The sequence below is a fragment of the Pseudoliparis swirei genome, chromosome 2 (assembly GCF_029220125.1).
Source record: "Pseudoliparis swirei isolate HS2019 ecotype Mariana Trench chromosome 2, NWPU_hadal_v1, whole genome shotgun sequence".
In the NCBI taxonomy this organism is placed as follows: Eukaryota; Metazoa; Chordata; class Actinopteri; order Perciformes; family Liparidae; genus Pseudoliparis; species Pseudoliparis swirei.
Window position 1 is genome coordinate 4412708 of NC_079389.1, and position 23424 is coordinate 4436131.

Consider the following 23424-nt stretch of genomic DNA (forward strand, 5'->3'; position numbering starts at 1 on the left):
TGGATATTAATGCCAGATTCGATGCTCCGCTCGTGGAACGACTATTTTAAAGATATGACCTCTCAGTGCACCTGAGCCCGGTCTTACAGGACTTACAGGTGCTCCTTGAAATCCTTCACAGATCGGCACACGCGATCCAGAAATAATGATGTGCCAACAGGTTGTGTAACCGTGTTTCCACGAGTAAATACTTTAATTAGGAAGGTGATTAAAAAGCGCTGTCATACTCCTCACTGACGGTATCTTGTGAAATCCCCCCGAGGCGACAGCTTCCTACTTCAAAAGCTGTGATTTCAACTCAAGATGTCAAAATCTGACACCAGACATGAATCCACACTCATCACTTTGGTTGGCTGCACAGAGTTGTTGTTGTTGTTTGTCAGCATTTTTTTCACCATCAACTCCAACTTACTTTTTTTTTTAAAGCACTCACGGTAATAACGCTGGAAAGTTGTTGTGCGGCTTAACTATTTCTATCATTGCTGCGTGCGGCGGACGCACGTGCATGAGCTTGCACACGCGCATGTGTGTGTGTGTACCTACGTGTTGCCGAGGTTACTAGTGAAGTGTTGACACGAGGAGGGATTAGGATGAGGGGCTGACTTTGACGAATGTGATACTAAGCGGCCGGCTATGAATAAACCAACCCCAAGTACGCAAATACACGCACACACATTTGGGCTGCTGATCAAGGTCTAAAGATGGGTAACCACCAAAATGGATGTGTGTGTGTGTGGGGGGGGGGGGGGGTATTGTTGATTCTGAATGCCGCAGACCAAACTGGATGTTTTTGCAATGCAACATAACAACAGTTTTTTAGTAAACTTGTGATTATGCCATGTCCAGGTCAAACTGGTTTATTACTCGTATGGCATTAAAAGAGTTATTGGTACCCTGAGTGAACTTCCTAGAAAGATGACACCGTTAAAAAAAATATGAGCCAAATCCCAGGGTGGTTCCTAAAAGTGCTATTTTCTAATTTGGATTGTGTTGAGTGTGAGTTTACTAGTTTTTAGAGATATCGGAGATATTGTCTTGAATAGGTTGGGACACAAATGGCACTCGGATATTTGTACAGGGTTCATACGCATCTTGACCAGTGGATTTCCAGGACTTTAAACCAAATTTACATGACCAAACATTTTGTGAAATCTTGGTGTGAATTCAATTCAATTCAGTTTATTTGTATAGCCCAATTTCACAAATTACAAATTTGTCTCGGAGTGCTTTACAATCTGTACACATAGACATCCCTGTCCCAAAACCTCACATCGGATCAGGAAAAACTCCCAAATAACCCTTCAGGGGGAAAAAAAGGGAAGAAACCTTCAGGAGAGCAACAGAGGAGGATCCCTCTCCTAGGATGGACAGATGCAATAGATGTCATGTGTACAGAAGGACAGATTTAGAGTTAAAATACATTCAATGAATATGACAGAGTGTATGAATAGTTCGTAGTAGGCATATTCCACGATGGAGACCTCCACGATCCATCAGGCAAATGGAGGTAGAGAGGAGGAGTGGGCGGAGTCTCAACAGTGGGCGGAGTCTCAACAGGACAGTGGCGTAGTCAGGAGCAGGAATTCCACGACCCAGACCTCGATGATCCATCAGCAGATAGGAGATATGTCGTCTTATAGGGTCCGATGACCCCATGAGACGTGAAGTCAAAAGGACTCCGGGGAGAAAGCAGTTAGTAACGTGTGATTGAGAGATGAAAATTCATCCTTAAGGAGAGAAAAAAGAGGAGATAGGTACTCAGTGCATCCTAAACGTCCCCCGGCAGCTATAAGCCTATAGCAGGATATCAAGGGGCTGGACCAGGGCAAACCTGATTCAGCCCTAACTATAAGCTCTGTCAAAGAGGAAAGTCTTCAGTCTACTCTTAAACGAGGTGACTGTGTCTGCCTCCCGGACTGAAATTGGAAGCTGGTTCCATAAAAGAGGAGCTTGATAACTAAAGGCTCTGGCTCCCATCCTACTCTTTAAGACTCTAGAAACTACAAGTAGCCCCGCATTTAGTGAGCGCAGCTCTCTAGTGGGGCAATATGGTACTACAAGCTCCTTAAGATATGATGGTGCATCACCAATCAAGGCTTTGTACGTTAAGAGAAGAATTTTAATAGTGATTCTCGATTTTACGGGGAGCAAGTGCAGAGCATCTAGTGCAGGAGTGATGTGATCTCTTTTCTTAGTTTTAGTGAGAACACGAGCTGCAGCATTCTGGATCAACTGGAGGGACCTAAGAGACTTATTAGAGCAGCCTGATAATAAGGAGTTGCAGTAATCCAGTCTCGAAGTAACGAACGCGTGAACCAATTTTTCTGCATCTTTTTGAGACAAGATGTGCCTGATTTTTGAAATATTACGTAGATGAAAGAATGCAGTCCTTGAGATTTGCTTTACGTGGGAGTTAAAGGACAAGTCCCGATCAAAGATAACACCGAGATTCTTTACAGTGGTGTTGGATGCCAGGGCAATGCCGTCTACAGAAACCACATCACCAGATAATTGATCTCTGAGGTGCTCAGGGCCGAGTAAAATTACTTCGGTTTTGTCTGAGTTTAACATCAAGAAGTTGCAGGTCATCCATGTTTTTATGTCTTTCAGACATGCTTGAATTTTACTGAGTTGGTTGGTCTCTGGTTTTATCGATAGATATAGTTGAGTATCATCTGCATAACAATGAAAGTTTATGGAGTGTTTCCTGATAATATTGCCCAGAGGAAGCATATATAAGGTAACTAAGATTGGTCCAAGCACAGAACCTTGTGCATACCTGCAAACTCATGAGGGGTGAAAAAGGTGACAACGGGGGGGGTGCAGGTGACTTTTTGTTGTTGTTGTCACCACACCACATCCACGTTGTTTGAAGCCTCAAAGCTTTTAGAACCACAACTTGTCATTTTATTGTTCCGACCACAAATCTAAATAATGATAATAAACAGTTTAAGAACAAAAGGTCCTCCGCTCTGACTCAGCCCTGTAATGATAGTAATAACAAATATACATTGTCATTTTATATAATATGGTTAAAGTCATTAATAAACCAACTTCCTTTTTTGTTGCCTGAACAGTCCTCATGGACTTCTCCCTGAATCTGTTCTGTCTCTACCTGTTTGTCACGATACTCATATTATAACTTCTATACATATTACATACCTGCCATAAATATCATGATACCCGATACCAGAATTCTATACAATACCATAAAAACAATATGGTACCATAAATACGAGACTGGTATATTTATCTATAATAGTAATAAATAAAACATCTGTATGGTTCACTTTTTACCAACTTTTTCAACACTTAACAAATGACAGTAATATTAGTCTTAATACAGCCAGATATGAATGAAACTACATGGTTCCATCATAGCATTGATTATACACTATGAGGCCATTAGTCTCTGACCAGATGATACACAGTTCATCAGGATGAGCAGCTGGAGAGTTACACAACTTTACAGACTGAAACATTTCACTTCTGGCATCTTTTTATTTTTTAAGCCAAAGTCGGTCTCTAAAGCTGCGCCACTTCTCTCTGTGAGCTGCGCAGCGCAGTGTGCGCAGACAGCTCGACACGGAGCAGCGCGTGCTCTCTGATCGCTCTCTTAATGAAGTATCGATACTAAAACTATGCTAAATCACATCGTGTTTAACGTACGGGTACTTTGTTAGCATCACTACACCGTGCAGCGTGACAGCAGCAGATGTAGCGGGCTAACATTCAAGCTAACCTGAACCCCCAAACGATGTCGACAACTGAACGCTGATTGGCCGAGACACGTCCCATCAAAGATGTTTCATTGCGAAGAAGAGCACCATTTCACACTTTTCTCCGCGTCTCACTGTAATCTCAACGGCAGCGGGCCAGGTGACCCCCCCCCCCCCCCCCCCCAAAAACAAAAACTCTTCGGATCTCCACGATTCACGTGGATGACCTATTTTGAGTTCAAAACGGTGAATTTCACCGAAAGGTGACAAGTTTGCAGGTATGCTTGTGACTAACGTTGGTGGTTATCGAGGCTTCATCGTTTACAAATACAAACTGAGATCGATCTGATAAATAGGATTTAAACCAACTTAGTGCGGTGCCTGAAATGCCAATCGACTGCTCCAGTCTCTGTAATAGGATGTCATGGTCAATGGTGTTGAATGCAGCACTAAGGTCTAACAAGACCAGTAGCCTACAGAGATGAGTCCTATATCTGCTGCCATTAAGAGGTCATTTGTAATTTTCAACAGTGCTGTCTCGGTGCTGTGGTGTTTTCTAAATCCTGACTGAAACTCCTCAAATAAACTACATGTATACATGGAAAAGTGAGAAAATGTCCTATTTAAACTAACAATGAGAATTCCAACGCACACAGTATATACACCGCGCACATTAACATATGAATATTACAAATTTCCATGACTTTTCCAAAACTTTTGGGATTTTTTATTTTTCAAGGACTTCTCCAGGCCTGGAAGTAACCATTATAAAATTCCATGACTTTTTCAAGTTTTCTATGACCGTACGAACCGTGTATGTATTTGAAAAACTCAACAGCAATGCAACGTGCGATTGTTCCGACGTACGTGAAGAGTTTACATGACGTACTGTACATTCAAACCGAGGCTTTTGAAAAGCTCCCCAAACAAAAGTCGCCATTGATTCGCAATCAAATGTTTCCGGACTCGGGGGTGTAAAGAAAGCCTTCTTTGAAGTTCTGGCCAAGAAAGTGCATCATATGAGCCTGTGTAGCCGTATATATATATTTGCCCGTTAGCTCAACGCAAGTCACAGAAACGCTCTTTCGCAACAGCTTTACAGCGCTGTTCACTTTTTGTGACACACCGTTTGTCTAATTTCCTTTTATGTTGTCTTATTAATGCTGGGTTTTTTTTGGCAGTCACTTATAGCTTTAGAAAAAACAAAATGTTGACAGCTTGGCCCGGTGTCGCGCGTTGGACCTCGGTGTTTCCTTCGGTTGTTCCTCACATTTAATTGTAGCTTGGAGCTCGGCCTTTTCTGAAAACAAATCAAAACAAGCGTCTTTTGTTTTGGGGTTTGATACATCCGGCACAATGAGCTGAGGAGGGTAGTTTAGCAGTGGGAATACTAGTGGGGGTGAGTGTGTGTTTGTGTGTGTGCAAAAAGCACATGTGCGCGTGTATTTTGGCCTGGAGAGCCGAAGATCTGGCCTACTTTCAGGCGAGTATTTCCTTTGTTAGCGTTCGACAACTTCCCCCTCGATATGCCGACGGCGGGGTCGACGGCGGGAGACTTCGCAGGAAGCTGCTCTTGTTGAACGTTAACACAAAATAATTGTTGTTTTTATCTTTTGTTCAAATGACACGGCGCTTCCAACGTAGGCAGGAAGTGCAACGGCGGAGACATTCCTCCGTGAATACGGACAAAGGAGCCGAGTGTTGTTGTTTCAGGCTCGTGGAAAAAGACTTATAGAAAAAAGAAAAAATGTGCGGCGTTGAGGCTGGTGGAACCCAGATGGTGTGTGGAGACGTTTGCTCAGTGCCTTGTTCAGAATATATACAAAGGTTATAATGCACTTGTGTAAAAGGGGCGAGAACAGAGGAACAAGTTATCATCTTAAAGCTAATATGTGTCCTTACATCGTGTGTCTTGGGTGATCGGATTGCAATCCGACGACGGTGCTCGACCACATGAGGGTCGACGGTGTCAATGCACCCAAAAACTGCATCGGTGACGGATCCGATGAGCCGCATCTAGTCGTGACCACAATGACCCCCGAGTTCAATTGAGAACGTTTTCCATCCACAGAACTACGTCGGTGGGACGAGCTTAATGAACATTGTTTGGGGCGGGTCGATTGTGGCAAAGCCACTAACTTACAGAGTCATTGCCTTCCATCTTCTCTTACTCTCTTTATATCAATACTAGGCATATGCGATCGGGTTGATTTATACATCGAGATATAGCTGGAAGCGGGACCTATTTTTAATGTGTAAGGAAGTGACGGAGACCGGAAGCAAAAAAACAACAACCTCAATCTCAAAGGAAAATGTGGGTCAGTTCCGATGCGTTCTTCTCTCAGATTCTACGAACTAAATGGATTGCCGAGTTCTCGGTGCACATCGACATTGCTAAAAATAATAATTGGATAGAGCAAGAATCACGAAGGGCGTACGACTAAAGTAAACCAAGAATAGTGTTTGACGGACGATTGTTATAATAATTTATAATTTCACTGTTAAATCATCGGTCTTACGGGCTGGGGTCTGTCTACATAGTCAAACCCAGTCAAACCTATTTTTAGCGAGGTATTTGAATTCTGAGATATCAGCAATTCCTTTGAGAAGCTCAACCGATGGCCAGAACAACTGTCAGATTATTTTGTTTTTAAATTAGCTCTTCTTCCATCAGGATGTATTTTGGGATGAAAATACAGGACTACCGCCCGCCCCTTGGCTGAGAGATACTGCAATGCATGGCAGCCCGAACGGGAGCATTACATCCGTGACTTAATGCCTGTTATGCCTCAATGTCGTTTTACTTAACGCGCAGTCGAGTTTCTCACAGTCACATCCGATCCACGTTGAAGAACCCACCATTAGGGATTCCCGGGGGTCTAAGTCCACGTTTGATGAAAGGGCTCGGATGAAGAAAAAACGAGCAGAAGCTTGTCTGCCGTTTATACCGCCAACCGGCGTCGCTAAATCACGAGATTTACTCTGTACGTTCTTTTCAAAATCTCCTTTTCATCTGCATCCCGGCGGATGAAAAAGAGCCACCGTTACCTCTTTAAGAGATAGTCTCACGCAAGGGCAAATTTACCCGAATTATGCAGCGTAAACATCTGCAAGCCATTTGTACCGCTTTATGTCTTTAAATGCATTGTTCCTGTAAGTCACAGTTAACGATACGAGCCACCGGCAAAGTGACATTCTCTCCAAAGCTATTGCACGTGATAAATTTGTTTATCCAGAAGAACATGCAAAGAGGGAGATCGGCAACCCTTCTTTGTGCAAGTCGATGTCAGATGTAGCGTCCAACGTCGTTCCCTAATCATGTAATACAAGGGGGAATAAATGCTTTGAAGCGCTAAGTGCAGTTGTCAGTTACTTTGAAGGCCAATAGTAATTGTCATGTTCATGACCTCACAAATCAAATCTCCCGCACGTTCCCCCCCCCACCCCGAAGTCAAAGCATGCGCCGTGGCAACCTTTACGGCGGCCTTGATCCGATCGTGCCCTCCTCCGCCCTCTCACGGCCTGCGTCAGTCGCCCGACATCTGTTTCTGGTCTCAAAGGCCCCCCCGAGTTCCTCAGAGGGAAACACTTTGGTGGCCCCACCAACCCTCCAAAAAAAGAAGAAAAAAAAGTCCCATTCCGTCAATTCCTGGAATCCGTGAGGGAATAAAGATGGCCAGACGTCCACAGACTTACGTTCCACTGTGTGTGTGTGTGTGTGTGTCTTAATGAATGGACATTTACTCACAAGGAGTTCATTCAGCTTTTAAGTGGTGATAAAAGTAGTAGTTTTATTCCCCCTCCCGCGGGGCTATGAATCCCTTCTTCACCACCGTTGAAGTTCAAACTCATGATAAAAATGACTTCCTTGTTCCTGTGCAACCTTTTGACGGTGTTGTTGAAAACCAGGTGATTTTGCCCCTCAGGGAGGGGGTGGGGGGTTAAAGTCACATCCTGCTGCATGAGATCCTGGTACGGCCAGACGTACGTCTCAGGCCCCGTTTACACGATGGGAAAACGCATATATTTTCATGCGTTTTGGCCTTTCATTTACACAAAAACGGAGGTTTTATCACGGAAAACGATCATTTCTAAAAACTCCGGCCAAAGTGGAGATTTCTGAAAACTCCGTTTTTGTGTTTGCGTGTGAACTAAGTCAAACGGAGTTTTAGGTTGTCAAACGTCACAGTATGCGACTAAAAATACTTCACGTCATGTGAGCGACCTATGTTTACAGTTAGTTTGGCCGCTCCTACCAGGGTTGCCAGGTCTGTGTGTACCAGCCCAATATCAGAACTCAAAATATGCCCGTGCCAAACCATATACACTGCTTTTAAAGTGTGTGTATGTGGACGTGTCCAATATCCATGTGTACGTGCTGATCTGGAGTCAGTTTGGTAGGATTTGTGTATAAATAAATTATTTCATTTAAAATATGGATTTTTATTTAAAGATATTCATGTAATTTGCATGCAAAATAGGTCTACCCGAACCAGCGGACAACAAATTCAACCCGCGGCAACACTTTAAAAGTAGCCCAATTCCGCGGAAACCGCGGACCTGGCAACACTGGCTCCTACGTCCAGTGTCGACTGCCTTCATTTTCGTTGTCAGGTGCGCCCGAGTTATTTCCTCTTTGACATGAGGATACTCCTCGGATGTCTCGAGTCTTGAGAATTCTGATTGGTTTGCATGTCTTTATCCTTCTCGTTACACTGCCGACTACAGGTTTGGCATAGTTATGACGGCGCCCGGGGGCGTATTTATGCGGGTTCATATAAACAGAAACTTTTTTGAAAACGACCTTGTGTGTACGACGTTATTTTCGAAAACGGAGGGGCAGAAATCTTCGTTTCTGTAAATACCCGGCTATGTGTAAATGTGGCCTAAGAGGTTTATCAGCTCGTGCCTCGTGAGATGAGTCGGCGCTTTACGTGACTCCAAACTTTTCCAAAAGCCATTTTTTTCGTGTCTCCTCGCTCCTCTTAAACTTTTCAGCACCAAGCTTTTTTTAGGCTTCTGCTCTGAAAATTGCACACCCAAACTAAAAAGGCTGTATCTCTGCAACCATTAGGGCTACTTTAATAATTTTTACATTTTTTTCTTTATAAACATTTTTTCTCTTCAGATGTGTACATATCAGTCTATATGTTACTGGGTAAGAGTAAATGAAGATGGCACACAGAAAAAATATGAAAATGTCAGGTCCGAATTGAAAAAAAAGCACGTCCAGGATGGTTATATGTTTGGAATGAGGCAGTTGAAAGGTTTAAAACTCTCACAAATCATTTAAAAATATGATAACATTCTCTCTGAAAAGTTTGGGAAAAAAGTGAAGGAGAAGTGTCAAAGCGGCCATTTTGGCAAATTGGAAAATGTAGAATAGAAATGAAAAAGAAAGCCTCACCAAGAGTGTTTAAATGAATACATAACTTTATTTAAATAAATGCTTTGTCATAACAAAAAAGAAACAAAAAGACAAAGGTTAAAAAGAGTACATAAATTACAAGTTGAATAAATATTACACAGTGATATTCACTTTTAATAATTTGAGATTTTTTTTGTTTTTTTCTCTCATCTGTTTTTTTTTCATGTAGTTCCAAATACTGATCATTTTTTTATTTCCCACTGTCCTCCTTGCCACCGATGGGTCCATTTCACAAGCCAGTGAACACACCAGAATTATGGAAAACCCAATTGTGTCGACTCGTCACATCTGGAAAAAGTGTTATGTACTCAGGAAAAAAAAAAATGCTGTACTGTCGTTACTGCGCTACTGAATTATGAAAAGTGAATATGATTTTTTTTTAAACCAAGTAGGAGACGTGAAACCTGAGGAAGTGGGTACTCGCAAAAACAGGAAGTAGAGAAATACCTGGAACATTGAAGTATTCACCCAGACAGTGAACATTCCCAAATGTCAGATATATAGTATATAGTACCAAATTAAAAAGTGATACTCAATTCCTCGTTCCCGTATTGCATTCCCCAGATATCCGTGACTCCCGGTGACTGTCTCTCTAACTGTAATCTAATGTCATGCAATTGGTGACCCCCCATATCCGGGGGGGGGGGAGTGGCTAGGCCCTGATTATGACCACTGCCCATGGCGCGGCTCCCTCGTCCTCTCTCTCTCTCTCTCCTTTATCTCCTTCTCGACTCTCATCTCTGTGCAATTGGCCACGAGAACATCTCTAGCTGCTGTGTTACTTTTTTTTTTAAATTCTATTCCTCCCTAAAGGATGTTTCGTCGTTATCGGAGGTCCCGGGGCATGGGCTGCACAGCCCCTGTCGACAAACAATATTACCTCGAAGCTCCACCTTTAAAAAGCGAGCGCAAAAGATAACGCAACGTTTAGCTTTTGTGGCAGTTTTTTTTTTTTTTTCTTGTTCTTTTTTTTCATATATATATTTTTTTCTCGTTCCACAAACTTCGTGAAACCACATCTTAGGATGCCGTTGTGTGTCAATATCAATAGTGAGTAACTGAAATAAGTGCAAGCTGCTTTATTTTTTTTCTTCGAAAGTGGTAGTGGGGATTTTTCGTGTTTGGAAGTGGGGCGAGGATTCTCGGTAATACATGTATATATACGGATATATATATATATCCGTATATATATATACTCACAACCCGGAAGCCTTTAAGGATGCATTTCTCTTTTGGGAGGACGTGGTTTGATTTACCTACAAAAACATCCTCTGGCTTCCCCTCTCTGGCAATATGCATTAGCATGAATCATAGCTTAAAATGTATGATCGTTGAACTCCTGATTATTTTCTATTTTTGGTTGGGAGGGGGGGGGGGGTTGTCTGAAAAATCAAAAAATTGCCCAGTTCACTTTCACGTCACTGTTTAAATGTAATTGCATGTAGGAAGGCACTGTGACTTGCACACAGAGAGAAGAAACTCAACTTTAAAATGACCCTGTTGTATAACCTGTAACCTTGTTGTAGTTGTGATCATGCTCCACCTTTAGATGTACCACCTGGAGGAGGCATGTGAGCGGAAGGCTTCCAGAGGGTTAGCTTCTTTTGACTGGCCCGGTAGCCCCAATGACCCTCATGGTCATTCTGATGGGGGCTACGAGGAACTTTACGGGCTAATAAATCGTGTTTTTTTCTTCTTTTTTTCCAAGCACAATTACATTGTTGTCATACTATGTTTTCTACAGGCAAAAAAACAAACATTCAATAACTATTTTTAAAAAAAAGTAATGTAATACACAGGTGGTTACACTGTAGTAGCAGGTACTGAGGGGAGAAACCACTCGATAAAAAGGAACATGGCTCAAAAAAGTCGGGCAGTCTTTACTTTACTGAAGGCAAAGTAAACGGCGCAAACGGAAAAAAAACAAAAGAAAAACGTACAAAAACTACACTTCACACGACAAGAATCCGAGAGGCGACGGGGGGGCCGACTGGCTGAGTTTTGATTACGCGCTCGACTCGAAAAAAGACGGGACTCGGAACTTGAGTCCCAAGGCTCGGAGCTCTCTGCCGCCCCTCATGGCAGTGTCCGTTTAAAATAGGCACAGTTGGCATATCAGGCTAGCTACATTATCGAAGAGTTTACGCAGATGGGTTCATCCGGGACCACCTTTTTATTTTTATTTTTTTAATAAACGCTCCCGAGTCCCGAGGCGCGTCTTTACATCGGTTACAGAGAAGGCCAGCCCGAAGACCACGTCAAGCGCCAGCGTTACTCGTGACAAAAATCCAACAAGAGAAGGGGGAAAAAAAGGCCATTCTTTTTTTGGAATAGGCTCCATCACATACCACACACACTGTACACACACACATTCATGCATGCATCATTTTACACATATATCTAAGCAGGTTCCTCCTCTTCATTAAGTGCTCTGACAGAAACCACGTATCCAGATAGAGTCAACTGTTACAGCATATCCCTATCTATTGTTTTTTTTTGGAAAACGGACGACAACAACAAAAACAAATTTTTTTTTTTTTTTTGCCAATCAACAGTTCCACAGTGGCGCCGTGTTCCACGGCCTAAGAAACACGTCTCTGTTTTCAAATCGATGTGCCTGATAATTTTTTGGGATTTTCTTCACACTTGATTTTGTGTCGTTTTTTACGTCGTACGAGTGTCAATACAAAATTATATCCATCGTGTGCGTATATATTTTTTCATGGATTTGCAAAAGCCAGAGGGGTCCGCCTCACACGAGCAATAGTCAGGTGTCTTTTTTTCAGCCTGGCCTTTCATTTTTGTTTTTGTTGATTTTTTTGTCCTTTCCCCCCCCAGAAATGTTCAGAAATCTCGAAGCCAATGGAGAGGGTGGAGCACACGGGTGTGATTCAGAGAGGAGACATGGGCCCCGGGTAACGGGGCGGTTAAATGGGTGGTGGTGGGGGGGGGGGGGAGTGGGGAGTGGGCTTGGGGGTCTTTTCACTCGTTGTTGTTGCTGTTGCTGTTCTCCAGGTCTTTACACTGAATGTCCCCGCCACTGTAGTCTGTCCCGGGGAGCTGGACGCCGTACTTGTCCACGCACCAGCAGATGCCTCGCTTGCGGCCGCGAGACGGCTTGCACTGCGGGGGCAAGAAAACAAGGGTTATGGTTTTGGTGGAAGCGAGACGTGGTAGTTGGAAAAGGTGTACCCAACGCCAGAAAGTGGCACAGAATATTTCATTTGCACGTCTTAAGAAAACAAAAAATGACTCAGTCGGGGAACGGTTGCAGCATTGCCAATTCTTGAACTTTTATATAAGTAGATTATGTCAGGTTTTCGTAGCCAGCGACAGATTGGACCCAAATGCCAAAAACATTTGCACAGAACATTTAATCCTTCACTCAAAACAGGTCAAGAACCAACACAAACTAAACATTAACAAAGACACAAACTAAACGGTACGAACCAACACGGGAATGAGACACAAAGGGTTTAAATAGGGAAGGTGCAGGTGATTGGACACAGGGGAACGAGACACAGGTGGACACAATGAGGCGGGGCTAGCAATCACAGGGACAGGAAGTGCAGGGAAACAGAGGACACGAGACGGGGACTTCAAAATAAGACACAAAAACTTCGGATCATGACAGTTTATTGGCGCAAAATATTGCCAAATTGCTTAAATCGTGCTAGAAAAGTCGGAAAGATCAATAGTTTTTGACGGCAATGCAGCTAGCATGCGTGTTTCCTGTGCAGCGTAAAAAATTAGATGCTAAATTATACGATAACGTGATATCGGCTCGGTGCTTAGACTTGTGTACTCGCCAACACCTGACCCAGCGGCCATATTGGAAGCATTTCCAATCCCCATATTGGTGTCTGGACAACTTTCATGCTGACAGTTCAGTGACACGTTAGGCATGGTTTATTGAAAGTTTCTTGAAATAAATGACTGTTGCTGTTTTTTTTAGCGAATCCACTGGAGTGACCTTAAAAAGGTTCAGTACCCTACTTGGAATGATCGTGAGTATAATTTGCAAGATATCCTTGATACTTTTTCAGCAAAACCCACCTGCTTGCGCTTGAAGAATCCTTTTCTGTCACAGTTTGGGAGATAGAGAGACAGAGCCATCACACGAGAAGTGTCCTTCATCCCCTGAATGATGCCGTCCAGTTTCCTCCTGCATGGACCCTTTAGCGGTGAGACAGCAGCGCGGGGGTCACAAAGGTTGCTCGGTTTTCAAACTCAAATTAAAAGTGCATCAAGATATATACACTACCGTTCAATAGTTTGGGGTCACTTAGAAATGTCCTTATTTTTCAAAGAAAAGCACTGTTTTATTCAGTGAAGATAACATTAAATTAATCATAAACACACTCTCTACATAGTTAATGTGTAAATGACTATTCTCTGGTGTTTAATGAAGTCTCTACAGAGGTGTGTAGAGGCCCATCTCCAGTGTTCTAATGGTACATTGTGTTATCGCCTTAGAAGACTAACGGAGGGGTAGAAAACCCTTGGAAATCCTTTTTATGTGAGCGCAGCTGAAAACAGTTATGCTGGTGAGAGAAGCTATAAAACTGGCCTTCCTTTGAGCCACAAGCTGGAAGAACAACATTAATATTTACAATAAAAATCATTATTTCTAACCTTGTTAATGTCTTGACTATATGTTCTATTCATTTTGCAATTAATTTGATGAATAAAAGTGTGAGTATTCATGGAAACAAGAAATAGTTTGTGTGACCCCAAACTTTTGAATGGTAGTGTCTATAACGATGAAGGTTTGGATACGACCCCTGAAACGTGCACATTCTCCACGCGGTAGCGTTAAAGATCAGACAGAATCAAACTTACAAATTCGGGCTCGTGCTTGTCGATGGGCAGAGGGGAGTAGTCCATGGGGGAGCCCATGGAGCGCTGTTTGCCGAGCTTCCTCTTCTGCTCCTTGCGCAGCGCGTGGACTTTTTTACTGTTCACAATGTCTTTGGGAAGCAGCGGCACTTTGGCCTGCTGCATCTCCTCCTTGATGTCGGCGGCGGCGGCGTCCTCGTGCTCTCGAGACTCGCGTTCTGCAAACACAGAAACACGGTATTCATTGTCAACTCTTCTAAAAACAATGGAATAAAACCCTAAAGTGAGAGAACATGTTTGGCAAGTTGTGCCTGCCCTCTGCTGGAAGATAAGAGAAGTGCAAACGGAGTTGATAGAATGGCCAGATTATCACGATGTGAAGATGTTCTAAATACATGTCGGCAAACTACGGCGTCTTCACACATTCAACCAGCATTCGTCAGCATTGCAGCAAATGTAACAAAACTATCTAATAACTCTTATCTTTCACTCTGTTTTGGTCTCCACCTCCACCTGAGGGATATATATATATATATATATATATATATATAAATATATATATGGCTTCGTAGAGTCCAGAATCCTCTATTTCTAGCAGCTCGTCACTAACCAAGCAATGTTTGTGTGAATATTCGTCTCTCAACTCCAACTCATCTCTAAAGTTGCTAAGTGGATCGTACAAGTGCTGCACAAAAAATGAAGTCTTGGCCCTGGTATTGCCCCCCCCCCCCCACCCCACACACACACTGAGGCTTATCCTTCATCAGACAGATTGAGATGACTGCAAGATAGAAGACAGTGAGACATCTGTGTCTGATGTGTGGATCCATTGTTGGTCAAGTGATATTTAAAAAGACCCCCCGTGGGGATACAGTTAAACAAATCAGTATTGCGCTACCCCCCCCCCCCCCAGTTTGTTTATTTAATCTCTGGAATCATTGCGTGATGAAACTCGTCTTAAAACGAGCATTAAAAATGAACATTAAAAAAATTCAGGAATGTCAAATGTCTCCGTACCGAGTGATGTCATCGTAACCGTATAATTAAGTATTTACAAGGAACCGTTAGATTGTAGATACACGATTGCAACATTTTACAGTCACTGAAATAAATGAATAATACGTAAATCATTCGCTATCTGCATATTGCAGCATTTTTTTAAGCTTGCCAGTCCGTCCCAAGTGAATACAACACCAGATTTGCGCCCCGAACTGTGTGTTTATAGGGGGGGGGGGAGGGAGGGGCTGGACCTCCGATCAACAGCCAATGAAGCGTAAGCTCCCTCCAACCCCGACGTCCAACCTCGTTAAACACAAGTATAGAAAAGTAATCCGACAACGTCCCGTCGTGCGAGGCCAGTTCCTTCTAATCTGCGTCCATAAGAACAAGAGATGTATTTGTAACGTCTCTGATGCATCACATCCGCGTTGATCTCAAAGCTAGCCGAGGTCAGACAGACTGTAGATACAGTATCGCGAATACCGCACGGCCGTCTACGCAGTGCCAGGACCGTTTTTTTGCTAGTGCGTTAGCTGGACCGCTAAACTTCCCCCGAGGGGGCGCCGAGGCCTCGTAACTGTACAGCGACGCACCTCCGTTAAACGGATTCAAAATGTCAGCCTGAGGAAATTGGGTTGCTCGCTTAGATGTCATTTTGGCTTCAGGGGGTGGGTGTGTGGGGGGAGAGGGGGTGCACTGTAGACTCTTGATAGGATGTTCACAGGTTGAGGTCCTTTATCCTTAACCTAGAAGACCCACCCCCCCGCCCCTCCCTCCTCTCCTATGTTTGGGGCTCAGCCTCTTAAGCCTGGACCCCCAAGCCAGAGGTTCTTTGAGGGCACAGAAAGAAGCCCTGAGCTCCCCCTTCCCCCCTCACCTCACCCACATTTGGCTGAGCTGTCCCATAAGTACAGAGTTATTGTGGGGACTGGCCTGACGAGACGGTGCCAGTGGATGACCCTGGTTATATTTATCCGACGAGGAAACCCGCCGTGGCGCGCGGGGGCCGGGAGCGCTGAACCAGAGAGGAATGTTGGCCGCGGGTTGCCGGGCCAACTGCTGCCGCCGGGAGACAAATCAACTTCCCTACTTGTATACGAGAGAGAATAGGCTCGGAGGGGGGGGGGGGGGGGGTTACCAGAATCAGGGTCTTTTGGCTTCTGCTGTTCCTCTTTGAAATTAATCTCGCAAACTCATGACTTGGCAAGGCCTCGGTTTTTTTGGCGTTTTTAGATACGTCCCCATCCCCCGCTCAAGACGACGAGGCTATTACACTCGCTATTAATAAATACGTCAAACCGGCATTCTGATGTACGCCCATTTCCTGCCCTGGTCATCTTCTCAGGGTGCTTAATTGAAATGCCACATATTTGGCAAGAAAATGTGGGCTGTGTTTTTTTATTTCTGTGCATCCTTGATTCATGTGAGAGGACCATCGATTATATTCATGTCGGTAACTCTGAACCGTCTCTCTTCAAACTGCAAATGTCATCGATATTGTGAAGGCGACGGCGTCTTCTCGACTTCTTTTTTCCTTCCTCACAACATCGACTAGAACGGAGCGAACGCATCGGTTCTGGAGAGGTGTGCTGCATCGGTTCTGGAGAGGGTTCTCTTCGGAGGCAGCCACAAGAACCCAAGTCTTTTTCTTCCCATGCTCAGGATACCCGGCCTGTAAAGGAGGCTTACGGGTCGATGTTTAACTCCTGAAACTCGGCCAAGACGCTGGGCCGGAGCCAAGTGAACCGAGTCATGTGCAGCTCTTCCATTCAGCTGAGCCTCTCTCTCTCTCTCTCTCATTTAAGATTTCATGAGGGCGAGAGCAGCGGAGTTGCCAAAGGAGGTGCAACTGATACTTTTCCGTTTAAAAAATTAACATCTGCACACAATTATGCTTCATGAATATCCAACATTTCTTGCGAGGCAACCGGGTCCAAGAATGAAAGATAAGCTTCCCCCCCCCCCCCCCCCACCCCGGAATCTTTCAGACGATATTAACACCATTTAGATAGCCGTAAAATGTCCCGCTTTTGGGTTCGGTGCATCTCGGCGCATCTGAAATGACGTCTTTACGAGATGTTTAAGTGTCGTGAATAGAACCGCTGTCTGATCCCAACGGGGGGGACGACAAGATAATGTGGGGAGAAATGAGCCTGTATAGCGTTAGTAAACCATCCTCAGGCCGCAGACTACTTAATATTTGAAGGCCACGGCCCGATGACCTTGCAGTCTATTGAGCCGAGCGGGAGGAGGCGTGCACTCACCAGAGCTCATGTGGCCAGAAAGGGAATTATGGGTCATAAAACTCTGATAAGTGCAGATCAATAAATATATATTTATTTATAGTGAGCATGACCGTGGTGAAACGCTGTTATGGGGATAAGATAAGAACAGCCGGGGCCCGTAAACAAAAAGCCCAACAGGAAGCCGCTCTTCCCACGCTGCCGTGTGCACGCACAATATGTTCACGGCAATCAAAAAGTTTCCTGCTTTTCTGAATGACCCCCGGTCTGAATATAAATATAGAGGCGAGGACAATTCGAAAGGGAATTATGAATCACAGAAGCAGGACCCACGAGAGGAAGGGGGAGGTTGAGGTGGGGGAGGGGGGGCTTCTTTTCGACGAGCTGTGTGGACAGGCGCAAACTCTTTTATTTGGGGGGGGGGGGGGGGTCGCCATCATTGCAAGACAATTGCCAGGTGTTTGAACTCCCCAGCCGTGTGCAGGATTGGATGCACTGCCACTTTTATCCCAAGCACATTTTGTTGTTGTTGTGTGCGTGTCCCAAAGATGAGCTTCCCCACAAAGCACGAAACCAAAAAGCTTTCGCTTTGTTGCCTCGCGTTCCCAAGAAACTGGAAGTCCCGCCCCCCCCCCCGGAGCCTCCATTGTTTCCCAAAATCCTGAAGAAAACCCAGAAGGCCAATTCCCGTTCCTTTTTTCCTCGAGCGTGTAACCGTGTGAGATCACGGCTTTCCAGCGTAGTAAAGACTCAAAACACTCATTTCTTTCCCGGCTGTTGCCGCCGGCCGGCTGTCGGTGTCGCCGACCAAAGCGCTGCACGAGCACCGCTGGAGAGTTTTACAGTTTCACTTCTTTCGTCCTCCGTCGGGATCGGTCGCGGCGTGCTAAGCCGTCGCCGCGCATCGCCTCGGAGGCTCAAGGTGAGACGGATCAGAGAGCCTCGTCCGGTCTGTCCTTTGCTTTCCGTGTCACGAAGCTTTGGGGCAGCTGCGGCCCACACGTGACCCCGGGGGGCTATATCCGCCGCGGCATGTCTGCACGAGCACGCTAGCGTCCACGGGCTGACGCCCCCCCCACCCCACTGGTCGCTGGTTCGCATCAGTGTATATACGCCGGGAGAGAACCGGCGCTTTGATTCCTGTGGCTCTACGAGCCGGTAACCAGCTGTGGGGGGGAGAAAAAAAGCAGATGGCCGTTCTAAAAGTTGAAAAGTTCCGTAAAAAAAAAAGCGAAAAACATAAATACCTGACGACTGAGTGGTTCTGTACGCGGCGATTTCTACGCCACGAGGTGTCTTTTTTCCGGTGGGGGGGGACCGCGAGGCGTCGGAAGTCTGCGTTTTCCGCTACGACTCGATCGTGATCGTAAATTCCGGAACGACGGGCAAAAAATACAAATAAAATCCCAGACTACCGACGAAAGTGCCGGAACGCCACACGAATGCTAAGTATTACAAGTCGTACAGCGAAGGCACCGGGTTTCCTGTTGCTATGCTAATACGCGGGCATCGTATTTATATACATGTGTGTGTGTGGGTGTGAGTATTTTGGATTTGGAACCACTCCATAATCATCTTTTGTTTCTTGGCATCGAGCAATCCGTTTTAAAAACACGAGGCCCTTGAAGGAGCTTGAAGGACGAAGGTGGTTGGGGGCATTCTGCTATCTGTTGGCGAGCTTTCGGGGGAGGGGGGGGGAGGCTAACAAAGTCAGAGTAAACACACACCGCCTCCTGTGTGACCCCTGGGATCGAGACGTGAATTAATTTTGGGGGGAGGTGGGGGGGGACCAAGGATAGGATAGCCAAGATTACTCTCACCCTCCCTCCCATTGTTTGGCTGCCCCCGGTCAATATTTAGCAGGCTGCAGACACTCGAGCTCGTCCTCCTACTCCTCCCCGAGTGTTTGGCTCGCTCAGCTGGTCGAGCTCACTGACAGCTGCAACTCCGCACCGCAGGAAAAACCATGAGGTACCCCGGTCCACACCGAGTGTTTGACAGAAGGTCCTTCAAGAGCAGGGGGCGAGAGAGAGAGAGAGAGAGAGAGAGAGGCATTCTCTGATCACTGTGCAGCGGCTGCAGTGCCAGAGGCAGGAAAAGATGCTCTGATTACCTCTGGGCACACAAAAGAAGCCAGAAACGGTGTGTGTGTGTGTGTGTGTCAAGAGTGAGACACACACACAATCGCCCCAGGGTGTCATCGCTCACAACCATCACAAGGGAAAGTGCGCCCGCCCGCCCGTCCCGCAGCCCCGCCCAATAAGAAGCAAAGTTATCCTCAGAGCATGCGAGGTTCCTCAAAAAACAACCCTGTTGCATTGTGGGGGAACAGACCACGCTGGAGCTGTGATGTCATTAAGCGTCGAGGTGTTCGGGCCTAATGACTCTTGTCAACGGCCTAAAAAAAATTAGTCCCAGTGGCAGCCGACTTTATGGCAGGAGGCGCGGGGCCAAACCCTTTGTGGTTACCACCTACTTATCTGGTTGTTGACAAGCTGCTGAAACTCTCTGAGTGACAGTGGACCCCCCCCCCCCCCACTAGAGAAACACCGTAAACCATTGAGACCCCCCCCTACAGCGAGGAACACCTTAAACCATAGACCCCCCCCCCCTAGAGAAACACCGTAAACCATTGAGACCCCCCCCCCTACAGCGAGGAAAACCTTAAACCATAGACACCCCCTTCTCTTGTCTCTCTCCCTCTTCTTTCTATCTCTTCCCCCCCAAGCTGCATCTCTTTGTACGCATACTCTTTAGCTTTAGCCTGCAGACCTAAACCCTCTTATTTTTATAATTCTCCAACATGTACACGCGCTCACCCCGGGGTCTGCTTCATATTCCCACAGACGAGCGGCTGCGTCGCGCGCGCGGCTCCGTCATTTATAAAAAAGGCGGAAAAACACCACGGGCAAAAAACGCGCAATGCGCGAGACACTTGTTGCAGCGGTGGACATCAAAGGGCGGCGACCAGGGTTGCCAGGTCTGTGTGACAAAACCAGCCCAATGGCCAGTCAAAACCAGCCCAAAAACCAGCCCAATATCAGAACTCAAAATATGCCCGTGCCAAACCATATACACTGCTTTTAAAGTCCAACAGCATTGCTATCATTGCCAAATGTATTGTAATATCTACAAAGTAACACCAAATGTTTAGTATGCCAGCATTAAAAGAAGTTTACGGTAGGATTTGGGTATCAATAAATTATTTCATTTAAAATATGGCTTTTTATTTAAAGATATTCATGTAATTTGCATGCAAAATAGGTCTACCCGAACCAGCGGACAAAAAATTCAACCCGCGGCAACACTTCAAAAGTACCGCGGACCTGGCAACACTGGAGGCGAGTCGTGCACAAACCCCCTTTTTCATAAAAGTTTTTTTCCACTCGTTTTTCCACTTTTCTTTTTCTCGTGAGACCTCTGGAGAGGAAAGAATGCGTTGAATAATTCGCGCAACCGTAAAAAAAATATTTTAAAAAGGAACTATGATAAAACTGAAGTGGTCTTTAGTTTGACAGCCAACACGTCACCTCCGCCGCGGAGGCTTAAATAAAGACAGATAACAACCTGCGCACTGCGCGCGCGCACGGCCCACCTTGTGCCAAGACTCCGGCCACTGTGCGGCTACACAGCCCCTTTATCCACGCGGGAGCACTGCGCGCGGCCGAAGGTACATTCAAGGCACGCGGAGAGGTGGAGCATTTAAGCCCCTCCAAGATAATCAGACGGCACCTCAAACCATCTGTCAAACAAGCGCTCCTGTTCTACAACGGTGCCCCCCCCCCCCCCCCCCCCCACACACACACACCTGGGGAGAAATAGGCACCACCTGGATGTGGCAACAGAAAAATAATATATATATACATATATATGATGTGAATAATGTAATCTAAAAAAAACAACGAGATTCTCGAAGGTGTTTTTTTATTGATGTCCCGCTACAGCCGCACGCAGTGGATCCTCTCCCGGGGGACACTATATGATGGAACACCGCTGTCCCCAGCCTGGACGACGCTTTCCGAACACACACACACACACACACACCCTCCAGGCAATGCATTCGAGCCGGTGCGCGTCTTACCTATGGGCCGGCGGGCCGGCTTGTATCCTTTCTCGTTGGTGCACGCGCCCCTGCCGTGGAGCAGCGCGTGCAGCGGCTTCTCCTCGCCGCTCCGCGGCAGGCACCGGAGTCCCTGGGTGCACGTCCCGGTGTAAACGCCGCACGCCTGCCCCTCGGACAGGGCGCACGTGAGGCAGCAGCCGCAGCCGGGCTCCTTGACCAGCTGGCAGCCGACCGGCACCGGGGGGCACATGGACAGCGCCTTCTGGTCACAGGGCTCGCACGGCACGTACGAGCCCCAGCAGCCGGTCAGCCCCAAGAGAAACGTGAGCAGGAGGCAGGCGCTCAGAAACATTGTCGGTGTTCTCTTCAGGTATGAGCATAAAAACCTCGAATGCGAGGAGGAGGAGGGGGAGGGGGGAAACACGCGGAGACTGGACTAATGAGCACAATGCCTCAGTCTGATAATCCGATTTTTTTTTTTTTTAAAGCTAAAGCCAAGAGTCTTTATCCAGAGAGTGTTGCTATCTGTGGAAAACACGCACAGGCATGGACGCGGCGCCGCGTGCACCCTGCTGCAAGGAAAACAAAAACAAAATGAAAATAAAGAGTTTAAACGAAATGCACAGGAAAAAATAAAATTAAAAATATCTTGTGTTGTTGTTTCTATCCTCTTTCTCTTTCAGAGATGTTGTCCTCTGCAAGAGCAAAAAGCAAAATTATTTGCGCAAAAATCTCAAACTTCTTCTTCTTCGTCTTCTTCTCTTCTCTCTCTCTGTCTCTCTCTCTATCTCCTCTCCCGTTTCCCGGTTTCTGTACTTTTCTCCAGCAGAAGTTCTCGTGCGCAGACTGATCCACCGGAGCGCTGCCGAGCCTTTTTAAAAACAGCCGAGCCCGAGTCCAAACCCCTAACTATGAATACGCTTAACAGCGGGAAGGGAGGCGCACTTGTTCCACGGCTTGGCAGGCGGCCAAACTTCTTTTTTTTCTTCTCTTCTTTTTTTCTTCTTCTTCTTCTTGAATCTCCTTGAGCAGCAACAGCAGGAGGAGGAGGAGGAAGAGGAGGAGGATCGCTCTTTCACCCTGAAGGGGTGCAAGGAGGCAACAGCAGAGAGCCTCATCCAGACATCTCAGCACAGGGAGATGATATATATATATTTATATGTATGTATATATATACTACATATACAAAATAGAAGAAGAAAAATCTTATATTTTTCTTGCAATTTTTTATATATAAGATTTTTTTTCTTTTTCTATTTTTTATATATAATATTAGATTATTATTTCCTACAATTTTTTTTCTTTATATTTTTTATATACAAGATTTGTTTCTTTATATTTTTTACATACACATTTTCTTTAATATATGTAAATATATATATATATATATATATATATATATATATATATAAAGATACACGCCCATCCATACACACTTATGTTTGTGTTAAACAAGTTTTTTTTCAATTTTTTTAAAAACAGTGCAGTGAGTTGTTTCTCCTGGAGATTCATCCTAGAAAAAAAGATCCCAGATCAGAAAGATCCTCTTCTTCCACTAAAGGAGAAGAAGAGAAGTTCTGAATCACCAGATGACGTGCGCATATCACAGAAAAGCATCTTGAACTTCCATCTAAGTCTCAAGGAAAATACATTTTCTGACATCACGATTATTTCGTTCTCCGTAAAAAATAAAATCCTCGTTAACACGGTATTATTTTACCATATTGTTCATTAGGAAATGTTCACTCGCATCAGCGACGGAGCAGGAATTTAGAATTACATTTCATTATATGTTTTCGTCCAATTTACGTCTTTTTGTCTTTTCCTGTGGAGATGACCTGCCCCGGTCCATAAGTCACCTTTTTATAAAGCACCTGTTGTTTCCAAACCCACTCACACACACACACACACACACACACACACACTGAGAGAGAGAGAGTCATGTCACCAGATAATACAAGGGGGAGGATGTCATGAACTTTGAGATTCGAGGCAACAGCCTGACAAGTTAAATGCAACTGGGCCCTATTATTTTATCGCCCGTATGTAGAGCGATGCCTGATTGCTTCAGTGTGCGCTCTTGGAGCGCACATGCACTCTAAATCAGCCCGGCCTGCCCCCTGGGGGGCTGTT

General features: G+C 45.3%; 1 protein-coding gene across 1 annotated transcript; it reads right to left on the minus strand.

Moving 5' to 3' along the window:
• Nucleotides 1-9130: 9130 nt before the first annotated feature.
• Nucleotides 9131-22175, minus strand: LOC130209051 (insulin-like growth factor-binding protein 5). Its single transcript, XM_056438579.1, has 4 exons — nucleotides 21310-22175; nucleotides 13990-14204; nucleotides 13204-13323; nucleotides 9131-12270 (listed from the first exon to the last, which is right to left on the minus strand). The coding sequence occupies exons 1-4, from the start codon at nucleotides 21641-21643 to the stop codon at nucleotides 12130-12132; spliced, it is 810 nt and encodes a 269-aa protein (XP_056294554.1). The 5' UTR covers nucleotides 21644-22175; the 3' UTR covers nucleotides 9131-12129.
• Nucleotides 22176-23424: the final 1249 nt, after the last annotated feature.

Coding starts and splice junctions, on each gene's coding strand:
- LOC130209051 (XM_056438579.1), bottom strand. CDS start 21,643: ATGTTTCTGAGCGCCTGCCTCCTGCTCACGTTTCTCTTGGGGCTGACC. Junction 14,205..21,309: donor GCCGGCCCGCCGGCCCATAG/GTAAGACGCGCA, acceptor CTGTGTTTGCAG/AACGCGAGTCTCGAGAGCAC. Junction 13,324..13,989: donor ACAAGCACGAGCCCGAATTT/GTAAGTTTGATT, acceptor TCACCGCTAAAG/GGTCCATGCAGGAGGAAACT.